The sequence below is a fragment of the Trichechus manatus genome, unplaced genomic scaffold (genome assembly GCF_000243295.1).
Source record: "Trichechus manatus latirostris isolate Lorelei unplaced genomic scaffold, TriManLat1.0 scaffold00010, whole genome shotgun sequence".
NCBI classification, from domain to species: domain Eukaryota; kingdom Metazoa; phylum Chordata; class Mammalia; order Sirenia; family Trichechidae; genus Trichechus; species Trichechus manatus.
The window spans coordinates 29,052,793-29,065,157 of record NW_004443946.1 but is presented as its reverse complement, the minus strand read 5'-3'; the positions used below and the strand labels follow the sequence as shown (position 1 = coordinate 29,065,157).

Genomic DNA, 12,365 nt, shown 5'->3' with positions numbered 1-12,365 from the left:
GATGCCACAAGCATCACAGATTAAGAGGCTTTATTTCAGCTTTTGGTCATGTTGCTGCAAAAATGACCTCGTTTGCAGTCTATAATATTGTCTGAAATTTTCAACTGCATTTGATTTCTAAAGAATCCAAGGCTAAATGTGGCCTATTTACCAACCACACCTCATTCAATGAAGATTATACTCCCTTCCCCTCAACCCTATCCCCAACAGTCCCCTCTCCCACCCCCCACCCCAACCCACCAATTTGGCATCACATAAATGATTACGTATCTCCTCTTCTGGACAGTTCTTACCAAAAAGCAACACAAGAGTTTTGAAACAAATGAAGTTGTCCCTTTAAAATACTGTACCTGAAAAATAATCGCAAACTCTTATAAGCAAACTAACTTTTTATGAATGATCCTCACGTAAGTAGAGAATGTCTTGTCTTTTGCCCACTGTGGAAAATACGCAAGAATTAGGATTCAGACAGGCAGTTTGTGCAGCCGGCTGGGACAAATCAGATGCCTGGAATAAACAAGAACTGTGGGACACAGCTTCAGTTATTACTTGGAGCAGATCAAACACACTTAAGCTCAAGGATCATCCTCAAAGTAAGAGTTTTTTCAACACTGATTACAAAACCTGATTGGGAGATTCTATCTTTTCCTGAAAGGTAAAAGAGTTTTCTTAATTTATGACATTACACACTATGTCATATAAACAGGAAATTTCAATTTTAAGATTCAAAATACACCCAATTCTAAGGTTATTCCTCTGGAAATGATTCGTACAGAAAACACATACAATAAAAAAGCAGTTGGTTAATAATTCCTTAAGCATGCGCATACAGCACCTTAAAACGAGGAGCATAATTTACAACCCTGTGGTGAAAGCATTTGTGTGCTTAGCAGTTATTCTCATAAGCAACTAATTTCCTTCTCCAATTACAACAGGTAGATGTTGCATTCTTGGGTGATCCCTGTTGGAAGTACTGAAAATGTACATAAAACATGTTGAGAAAGTTAAACATTCATGGCATATTGTTTCATAAACAGAGGTCTCAGACTGACTCTGGTCTAGCAACGAAAAACAAAAGATTATATAGCCGGGCAGAGAAAATCTGAGATGTTAGTCCTGGCTTGATTATTTGATTTGGGGCAAGTCACTAAAATCTGTGACTGTCGTCGTCTCTGTAAAATGGCGGCAGTCACCTACCCTTACATCATAGAGATGTTTACAATGTACATAAAAGCGTATATATAAATTATTTTTAATTACAGCTAGAAAGGAAAACTGCTAGGCAACATGTCATGGGGAAAGAAGGCTGGAACACCTTTGCTACCTGAACTGTGGAGTCTCAATGTGCCACAATCAGGATCAATCTCTGCATGAACCATGGAGCTTGGCACACAAAGGAAAAAACAATCATGCCCACAGATCTCTCCTTTGAATCTAACCAAGTACATTAAAAATCACTGTGGGAACAAGGCAAGAATGCAAATATGAAAACAAAACCCACCCTCATCACTGGCAAAGCTCAGCTGTGCTATTTAATATTCAACAGACATTATATTTTCTATACTTCTATGGGTGCAGCCCATGGAGAAGAGAAGTGCAGCCTTGAAGCGTTCTGGACCGGGGTGGCTCACAGGGATGGCTGGGGTGGCTTTAGCACTGCACGCCACCCCATAATCTCCATCTGCCTCTTTCTTCCACATATTCCTTGTTATGGACCACTGGCATTTTCTCAGTCTTACATAAAGTGCTATGTAAACTTAGCTCCAAGTTCCTCTTTCCAACCGGATTCCCACCCACCCCCACCAATAAGGGCATTCTGGAGCTACCACTGATAAGGACTATAAGGGAACACGATACAGCCACCCACCATTACATTCTGTGTGAGAAAACGGGACAACTGCGCTTTGAGGAAAGGAAGCCCCGCCCCACTCTGCACCCTTTTAAGCACAGAAAATAAGCAAGTGCAGGAGTCAGAGTTCCTCTAGAACATTAATGGAGCAATACACACTTAGAGAATAAAGTCCATACATTTCAGAGTGAAAGCACTTGATTCATACCAAAAAGAGCCCTCTGTTAACCAGGCCTCTGAATGACAGACACTCTTGATAAGACTTTTTAGAAAGGGTGGCTTTTCTCCAGCAGCTGCAGGCAGTCACTTATTCCTCATTTTGACAAAGCAGCATCCAACTTCAGGCATGACTGTATATATAACTCTACATGCAGGTGAGCCATCATAAACATGCCAAGTAGAAAGGCATGTCAAAAAGACATTTTTCCTCCCCAAATATGGCCCCAAGAAGCCATTATTATAATAGAGTATGAATTTTTGCTTCAGGTTACTGACCTATATTACTAATAAAAGTCCCACTTAGTACATAAAGGCTTACACTGTGACATGAAGTATTAAGAAACAACCCACTGACTACTTTGAGTTTGCTGAGCACCTAACCCACCTTCTTCATTACACCAACCTGTATAGGTTTATAGGTCCTCTTTCACTTGAAACTGAACTTTGGAGATGAGGCAAAGTACAATGCACTGCTGGTGATCCCATCAGGCCATCTGCAGGAAAATGAAAGACATTCCCAAGGCCCATGCTGCTGGTCTCTCTTTTGAGGTCTCACATTCAGAAATTGGTTGATTTATCTTATTGGCACTCTGAGTGAATCAAGACCAGGCCCAAAGGCAAGCCTCATCTCCTGAAGCGCAATTCCGTACAAGCCTTAACTCAGTGTTTAAAACTGTCCAGAACTGGCTGCAAATTTGCATCCTCCTTAGCTGACATTAGAGGCTCTACACAAAGAGTGTGCAAAAGTAGTCACTAGTTTTTCAACAACAAATACACAACTGCAAATAAAGCAACAACACTGTAAATGGAGCTGTAGGTAGATGTTGGGACAGCAATAATAATGTAACAGATGTAGCACAGCAAGACATTTTTTTAAAATTGCTGCCCCAATACTTTGCTAATTTTTTTTTAAAAAAAACAGATTCCCGCAACATGATTTTCCAAGAGAAAGAGTCCACTGCTCTGTCTGAAGAGGAGCCAGTACTGGTGGTAGAAGGACGAAAGGATGGGGAAAGCCAACCAAGATATGCAAGACTCTATAATACAAAGTCTAAAATTTGCTTCAACACCACCCAGTCAGCTCCTGGTGGGGTAAGTATTGCTCTCTAGCCGTATCCAGGGCTCTTTTCCTGTGGCATTTTAAAAAATGTAGCTGTAGTTGAGTCAGTGGCTTTCTCTGCTGCAGAGGTCCTGATCAACCACTCAGAGTTTGGAGATTTCTGGACTTGTGAGGCTGGTGTGGCTGGCTCCATTGTGTCCGTGTGAACTGGAAAGGTTGTTACAATAAAAGGGGGAGGAAACAAATCAAAGGGAGACAAATTAGAGTAAGATAAATCAGAATACGAGACATTTCAAAGAAAAATCTTCTTAATGCTTACATTTTATGTCCTATTAACCCAAATGGTCACATAAGGTTTGTCTTTAGGGAAAAAAAAAAGTGGGGGGGGTGGTGGTGGTTGGAATTTAAGTAAGATAGTTCTCCATCTGAGAAAACGGGCTTAACTGAACAAATGAATAAATTCAGTAGTACAAATGCATAATGTAGTAATAATCACTTATTAACCACTTATGAGCCAGGCACTGTACTGCTTAAGCACTACAGCACTCATGATCTTATTTCTTAATACAAACCCTTTGAAGTAGATATTGTCATCTCAATCTACAGGTCAGAAAAAGAAGGCATAGAGAGCAACACGACAGTATCACCAATAAAGAAAATGATACAACAGGCCCCATATTTTTCAATGAGGACACAAGAGACATTCTGGGCAGGATAATCATTACTTGTGTGATGCCATCCTATGTTTTAGGACATTTAACCATCTGGACCCCATCCACTAAATGCCAATAGCACTGCCTAGTCACTGTGACAACCGAACACTGTCCTCATATTTCCATATGCTCCCTAAGAGGAAAGGACACACCAACCACTAACGCCAAAGATGAAGAAATTGAAGACTTTTATCAACTTCTGCGGTCCAAAATTGATCAAACACGCAGTCAAGATGTGTTGATAATTACTGGTGATAGGAATGTGAAAGCTGGAAACAAGGATGAGAAGTTGGAAAATACTGCCTTGGTGACAGAAACACCAGAGATTGCATGACAATAAAAAAATACGTTTTTTTCAAAAACATAAATGGCGACTAGACACGTGGAACTCACCAGATAGAAAACACAAGAATCAAATCGACTACATCTGTGTAAAGAGACAATGGAAAAACTCAGTATTATCAGTCAGAACAAAGCCAGGGGCCAACCGAGGAACAGATCATCAATTGCTCATATGCAAGTTCTAGTTGAAGCTGAAGAAAATTAAAACAAGTTCGCAAAAGCCACAGTTCGACCTTGAGTATATCCCACCTGAATTTAGAGACCATCTCAAGGATAGATTTGACAAAGTGATTGAAGACCAGAGGAGTTGTGGGATGACATCAAGTACATTACATATGAAGAAAGCAAAAGGTCATTAAAAAGACAGGAAAGAAAGGGTGAAGCCAACATGGCACTATAGACAGAAGTACCACACCATCCCTCCACAGCAAAGACCAAAAAAACTAAGTAAAACAGAGACAAACGTCAATCCTGGAACCCTAGGCGTCAAATGAAGAGATCAAGAACTCAACCAAGCACTGAATGGAATAAGAAACTGACGAGAAGAGAGCAAGGAGAGTTAGGAGCAGAGGTCACCTATCAGCTAACACAGCACGGATCCACCATCTTGGACTCCTGTCAGAGACCAGCAGATAGGGAGTATGGGAAAACAGGTTTATGGAGCTCCCAGCAGGAGACAAGGAACCCGGTAACCAGGGAGATGCTTTCCAACCCCTCACCCTGCCTCCCCTTGCTCAACTTTTGCCACTTCACAACTGACTGATCCATGGCTTCCTGGTGGGCCGATTCCCAGCTTCTGGAGGGCGGAGTGGCTGCCTCCCAGCAGGCCAATTCCCGGCTTCCCGGAGGGTTGATTCCCGGTTTCCCAGAGGGCTGATTCCCAGCTTACCGGTGGGCTGATTCCCAGCTTCCTGGAGGGCCAATTCCTGGCTTCCCAGCGGGCCGATTTGCCACTTCCCAGTGGGCTGCAATTGCGGCATGGGAGGCACCAGTTCTGTGCTGCGCGGATTTGCCCCACCCACACTGGCCAGCTTCTTCACTGCCATTTCTTTGTTGCTAGTGTTGCTTTTTTTCGGCCTCTTGGTTTCTTCCCTGCCTCTCACCTCCTCCCTCTCCTTTCTCTCAAACACCTGACTCCACGTGCCATCTTTGCATCTTCCTGACAGGCTGTAAAGTGCTGCTCAGCTGGGGAACTACCTCCCTGGTCCACACGGCCATGCTAGTGAGATCCCTGGGGGCCTTTTTTGTTTGTTTGTTTGTTTCCTCTTTCTCTTTTCCTTTTTAGCTTTCTTCATTTCTCAGTTTCTCATCTCTTTCTACTTACGTTCTTTTCCTGTCTCCTGAATACCTGGTGCTGTGTATCATCTCCACTCCTTCTAGCTGTGCTGCACTGCATGGCTTGGGAGCCACTTCTCCGGTCTGCACAGGGATCCCTGGGGGCTTTTTTTTTTTTTTTCCTTAATTTTTAATTTTAATTTTTTTATTTTTGTTTTTCTTCATTTCTCTGTTTCTTGTCTCTCCACTCCAACCGCAAACTCCCTCAGCACTTTTTTATTGCTCCTGTTTCTCTCTTCTCTCTCTCTTCTTTTCCATAACCAACCTAGCTCCACATATCACAACCTCTCCCTCCCCCTCCCTCCTATCTGCACCATGTGCTGAACACTGCACTCCCAAGCAGCACAGACACAACCTACTGGAACCTGTCCTGCACTGACCACCAGCTCACCTTGTTGGCCCCAGTACATGCCATAAACAAGGCATTCCAGCCCCTCCCCTTCAGCTGCACTTGCCCTGCTGCACCATAGCTGGGCAACTGGCCCTGCCCATTGGACAAGGAGGTGAAAAATATCGTGTCCACAGATGAGCAAACAATAAAGAACGCACAGCCCACCTGCTAAGACATAACCAAATAAACCAAAAATACAGGAAGAAACAAACAAATCTACAATCAATAAACGAAGAAAATAACTACTGAATGTCCTGAAGACAGCAGATAATATCAAAACATATTTAAAAAAGGACAGGACAGTTCGAGTAGGAGTCCAAAATAAAACACCAGATGACTTTCCAGTAGAAGAAAAGGCATTAGAACTACCTGATATTCAGAGCTGTCCAAAAGTTGAAGCAAAAAGACAAAAATGAGGAAAAAATAGACAAGTTCATGGAAAATACAGACAAAAAAAAAAATGGAAGAATTCAGGAAAATAATACAGAAACAAAATGCCACAATAAATTCACAACTAGAAATCATACAAAAACAATTAGAAAACCGAAAGATAAACAACAAGATTTCAGAAATGGACAGTGTCATAGAAGGGCTGAGGAACAGGTTTGAAACAATGGAAGACAGGATCAGAAAAATTGGAGATTAATACTTGGATATAATTTTGTTTGAGGAAAAATCAGAAAAAAGAACAAAGAAAAATAAAGAAACCCTGAAAATTATGTACGATACAATCAAAAGCAAAAAACTGCAAGTGATCGGAATTTCAGAAAAAGGGGAGAAAATGGAAAACACAGAAAGGATCATTGAAGGATTGCTGACAGAAAACTTCCCCAATATCATGAAAGATGAAAAGCTGACCATCACAAGAAGCTCAATGAACCCCATATAGGATAGACCCGAAAAGAAAATCACCAAGGTATATCATAATTACACTCCCTAAAACCAAAGACAAAGAAAGAATCTTGAGAGCAGCTCGAGAAAACTGAAAAGTCACATACAGAGGGGAAACAATAAGACTAAGCTCTGATTACTCAGCAGAAACCATGCAGTCAAGAAGGCAATGGGATAACATACATAAAACCCTGAAAGAAAAAAACTGTCAACCAAGAATAATATATCCTGCAAAACTCTTTGTTCAAATATGACAGTGAAATTAGGGCATTTTCAGATAAACAGAAATAAAGGGAATATGTAAAAACCAAACCAAACTTACATGAATTACTAAAGGAAGTCCTTCAGTTTGAGAACAAACAACATCAGACGACAGCCTGAATCTAGGACACAAGATCCCACTAGCCAGATACCAACCTAGGAAATAAACGCTCAAGGACTATTCAAAATCAAAAGATTTACAACAGGGAACCAGAGAGGTTAATCTGCAAATGAAAACAACATCAGAACAATAAAAGAGGGAATGAACGGTGTAGGTATGGAACTTTCTAATGGAGAAGAAGGCAGGGTGATACCAAGTAATAATAGACTGGTTTAAACTTAGGAAGATAAGGGTAAGTTTCAAGGTAACCACAATGAAAGTCAACAAACCTACTCATCAAAATAAAGAAGAAAAACATAAAGTCTCAGTAAAAAAAAAAAAATCTACAAAAACAAAAGAAAAAAACTCCACAAAAAAAAGGAACTCAGCACAGGACAGTAAGAGGAACAAAGAAAACATCAGCACCACAAAAAAAAAAGCACTACAAAATGACAATAATAAACTCACACCTATCAATAATTACACTGAATATAAATGGCCTAAATGCACTCATAAAGAGACAGAGAGTGACAGAATGGATTAAAAAACAGGATCCATTAATATGCTGTCTAAAAGAGACACACCTCAGAAACAAAGACATAAATTTATTAAAAATCAAAGGATGGAAAAAAATAGATCAAGCAAAAAGCCACCAAAAAAGAGCAGGAGTGGCAACACTGATCTCAGATAAAACAGACTTTAAAACAAAATCCACTATAAAAGACAAAGAGGGGCACTATATCTTGATTAAAGAGACAATCCAGCAGGAAGACATAACCATAATAAATATCTACACATTCAATGACAAGGCTCCAAAATCCATAAAACAAACTTTAACAGCACTGAAAAGAGAAACTGACAGTTCCAAAATAATAGTAGGAGACTTCAACACACTACTCTCGGTAAAGGACAGAACATCTAGAAAGAAACTCAACAAAGATACAGAAGATCTAAAGGCCACAATCAGCCAGCTTGAACTCATAGCTATATATAGAACACTCCAACCAACAGCTGCAAAGTACACATTCTTGTCCAACACACATGGAACATTCTCCAGAATAGACCACGTCTTGGGCCACAAAGCAACCCTCAACAAAATCCAAAACACTGAGATCATACAAAGTATCTTCTCTGATCACAACGCCATCAAGGTAGAAATTAGCAACAGGAAGAGCAAGGACAAAAAACCAATTACATAGAAACTAAGTAACACCCTGCTTAAAAACCACTGGGTAATAGAGAAATCAAAGGTGGAATCAAAAACTTCCTAGCATCAAATGAGAATGAAAACACATCATACCAAAACCTTTGGGGCACAGCAAAGGCAGTGCTCAGAGGTCATTTTATAGCAATAGATGCACACATCAAAAAATAAGAAAGGGAAAAAAATCAAAACAGTAGCTACACAACTCGAACAGAAAGAGAAGAGCAGAAGAAGCCTACAGCCACCAGAAGAAAGGAAATAATAAAGATCAGAGCAAAAATAAATGAAATAGAGAACAGAAAAACAATAGAAAGAATCAACAAAACCAAAAGGTGGTTCTTTGAAAGGATCAACAAATGACAAACCACTAGCCAAACTGACAAAAGAAAAACAAGAGAGGATGCAAATAACCTAATAAGAAATGAAATGGGGGACATTACAACAGACCCAACTGAAATAAAAATGATCATAACAAGAGTATTATGCAACAAATTTGAAAATCTAGAGGAAATGAACAAATTTCTAGAAACACACTGCCTACCCAAACTATCACAAATTGATGTTGAAAATCTGAACAGACCCATAACAAGAGAAGAGATTGAAAAGGTAATTTAAAAAACTCCCAACCAAAAAAATGCCCTGGCCCAGATGGCTTCACGGGAGAATTCTACCAAACATTCAGAGAAGAGCTTACGCCAGTACTACTCAACTTATTTAAGAACATAGAAAAGGAAGAGATACTTCCTAATTCATTCTATGAAGCCAGCATAACCCTGATACCAAAACCAGGCAAAGACACTGCAAAAAAAGAAAATTACAGACCAATATCTTTCATGCATACAGATGCAAAAATTCTCAACAAAATTCTAGCCAATAGAATTCAGCATCATATCAAAAAAACAATACACCACAACCAAGTAGGATTCATACCAGGTATGCAAGGATAGTTCAACATCAGAAAATCAATCAACGTAATCCACCACATAAATAAAAGGAAAGAAAAGAACCACACGATCATCTCATTTGATGCAGAAAAGGCATTCAACAAAGTCCAACACCCATTCCTGACAAAAACTCTCAATAAAATAGGTATAGAAGGGAAATTTCTCAACATAATAGGTATAGAAGGGAAATTTCTAAACATAATAAAGGGCATCTATACAAAACCAATGGCCAACATCATTCTTAATGTAGAGAAGTCGAAAACATTCCCCCTGAGAACAGGAACAAGACAAGGATGTCCTTTATCGCCACTCCTATTTAACATTGTGCTGGAAGCCCTAGCTAGAGCAATAAGGCAAGAAAAAGAAATAAAGTCTTCCAAATTGGTAAGGAAGAAGTAAAACTGTCCCTATGTGCAGATGACATGATACTATATACAGAAAACCCAAAAGATTCCACGAGAAAACTACTGGAACTAATAGAAAGATTCAGCAAAATAGGAGGATACAAGATAAACATACAAAAATCAGTTGGCTCCCTATACACCAATAAGGAGAACAATGAAAAGGCAATCAGGAAAACAATATCATTTATGATAGCCCCTAATAAAATAAAATACTTAGGAATAAATCTAACCAGGGATGTAAAAGACCTATACAAAGAAAACTACAAAACACTACTCCAAGAAACCAAAAGAGATCTACATAAATGGAAACACATATCACGCTCATGGATACGTAGACTCAACATTGTAAAAATGACAATCCTACCCAAAGCAATCTACAAATACAATGCATTCCCGACCCACATACCAACAAATTCTTCAAAGAGATGGAAAAAACAACCATTAACTTTATATGGAAATAGAAGAGGCCCACATAAGTAAAGCATTATTGAAGAAGAAGAAAGTAGAAAGACTCGCATTACCTGACCTCAGAACCTACTATACAGTAACAGTAGTCAAAACAGCCTGGTACTGGTACAAGGACAGATACATTGATCAATGGAACAGAATTGAGAACACAGGTGTAAATTCATCCACCTATGCTCACCTGATCTTCGACAAGGGCCCAAGGTCCATCAAATGGGAAAAAGACAGTCCTTTTAACAAATGGTGCTGGCAAAATTGGATGTCCATCTGCAAAAAAATGAAACAGGACCCATACCTCACAACATACACAAAAACAAATTCAAAATGGATCAAAGACCTAAATATAAAACCAAAAAATATAAAGATCATAAAAGAAAAATTAGGATCAATGCTAGAGACCCTAATACATGGCATTAACAGGATGCAAACCTTAACTAACAACATACAAACTCCAGAAGATAAGCTAGATAACTGGGATCTTCTAAAAATTAAACACTTATGCTCATCAAAAGACTTCACCAAAAGAGTGAAAAGAGAACCTACAGACTGGCAAAAAGTTTTTGGCTATAACAAATTCAACAAAGGTCCGATCTCCAGGAAAATCCAACACCTCTACAACAAAAAGACAAATCATCCAATTAAAAAATGGGCAAAAGAAATGAACAGACACGTCACCAAAGAAGACATTCATGAGGCTAACAGATACATGAGGAAATGCTCAAGATCACTAGCCATGAGAGAAATGCACATCAAAACCACAATGAGATACCATCTCACCCCAGCATTACTGGTATGAATCAAAAAAACAGAAAATAACAAATGTTGGAGAGGTTGCAGGGAGACTGGAACTCTTACACTCTGCTGGTGGGAATGTAAAATGGTACAACCATGAAAACAATATGGCGCTTCCTTAGAAAGCTAGAAATGGAAATATCATATGTTCCAGCAATCCCACTCCTAGGAATATATCCTAGAGAAGTAAGAGCCATCACACGAATGGACATATGCACAGTCATGTTCACTGCAGCATTGTTCACCATACCAAAAAGACTGAAACAACCTAGATGCCCATCAACAGAAGAATGGATAAACAAACTATGGTACATACACACAATAGAGTATTATGCAATGATAAAGAACAATGAAGACTCTGTGAAGCATCTCACAACATGGATGAATCTGGAGGGCATTATGCTGAGTTAAATAAGATCAATCACAAAAGGACAAATATTGTATGAGACCACTACTATAAAAACTCATGAAAAGGTTTACACACAAAAAGAAACAATCATTGATGGTTACGAGAGAGAGGAGAGGTGGGGGTAGAAAATCGCTAAATAGACAATAGATACTTGGTAACTTTGGTGAAGGGTAAGACAGCACACAATACTGGGGAAGCCGGCACACCTTATACAAGGCAAGGTCATGGAATCTCGACAGGCACATCCAAACTCCCTGAGGGACAGAATTACTGGGCTGAGGGCGGTGGGGACCATGGTCTCGAGGAACATCTAGCTCAACTGGCATAATATAAAGAAAATGTTCTACATTCTACTTTGGTGAGTAACGTCTGGGATCCTAAAAGCCTCTTAGTGGCTATCTATGATACTCCACTGGTCTCACCCCTTCGGCGGCAAGAGAGAATGAAGAAAAACTAAAGACACGAGGGAAAGATTAGTCCAAAGGACTAATGGACCACAACTACCACGGCCTCTACCAGACTGAGTCCAGTACAACTAGATGGTGCCCGCCTACCACCACTGACTGCTCTGACGGGGATCACAATAGAGGGTTCCAGTCAGAGTCAGAGAAAAATGTAGAACAAAACTCTAACTCAAAAGAAGACCTGACTTACTAGCCTGACAGAGACTGGAGAAACCCTGAGAGTATGGCCCCTGGACACCCTTTTAGCTCAGTAATAAAGTCACTCCAGAGGTTCACCTTTTAGCCAAAGATTAGACAGACCCATAGTACAAAACGAGACTAAAGGGGCACACCAGCCCAGGGGAAAGGACTAGAAGGCAGGAGGGACAGGAAAGCTGGTAATAGGGAACCCAAGGTCGAGAAGGGAGAGTACTGACATGTCATGTGGTTGTTAACCAATGTCATAAAACAATACATGTACTATTTAATGAGAAGCTAGTTTGTTCTGTAAACCTTCATCTGAAGTACAATACATATACGTGT

The 12,365-nt window shown here is 39.8% G+C and overlaps 1 protein-coding gene across 1 annotated transcript in view; it reads right to left on the bottom strand.

The window, feature by feature from the left end:
• Window positions 1–250: 250 nt before the first annotated feature.
• GPATCH2L (G-patch domain containing 2 like) overlaps window positions 251–12,365 on the bottom strand; it is a 67,592-nt gene continuing 55,477 nt past the window's right edge. The window contains exon 10 of the mRNA XM_012560041.2: window positions 251–3,335. Within this exon, the coding sequence (XP_012415495.1) occupies window positions 3,175–3,335 (161 nt within the window). The 3' untranslated portion in view covers window positions 251–3,174. The remainder of the gene's footprint in view (window positions 3,336–12,365) is intronic.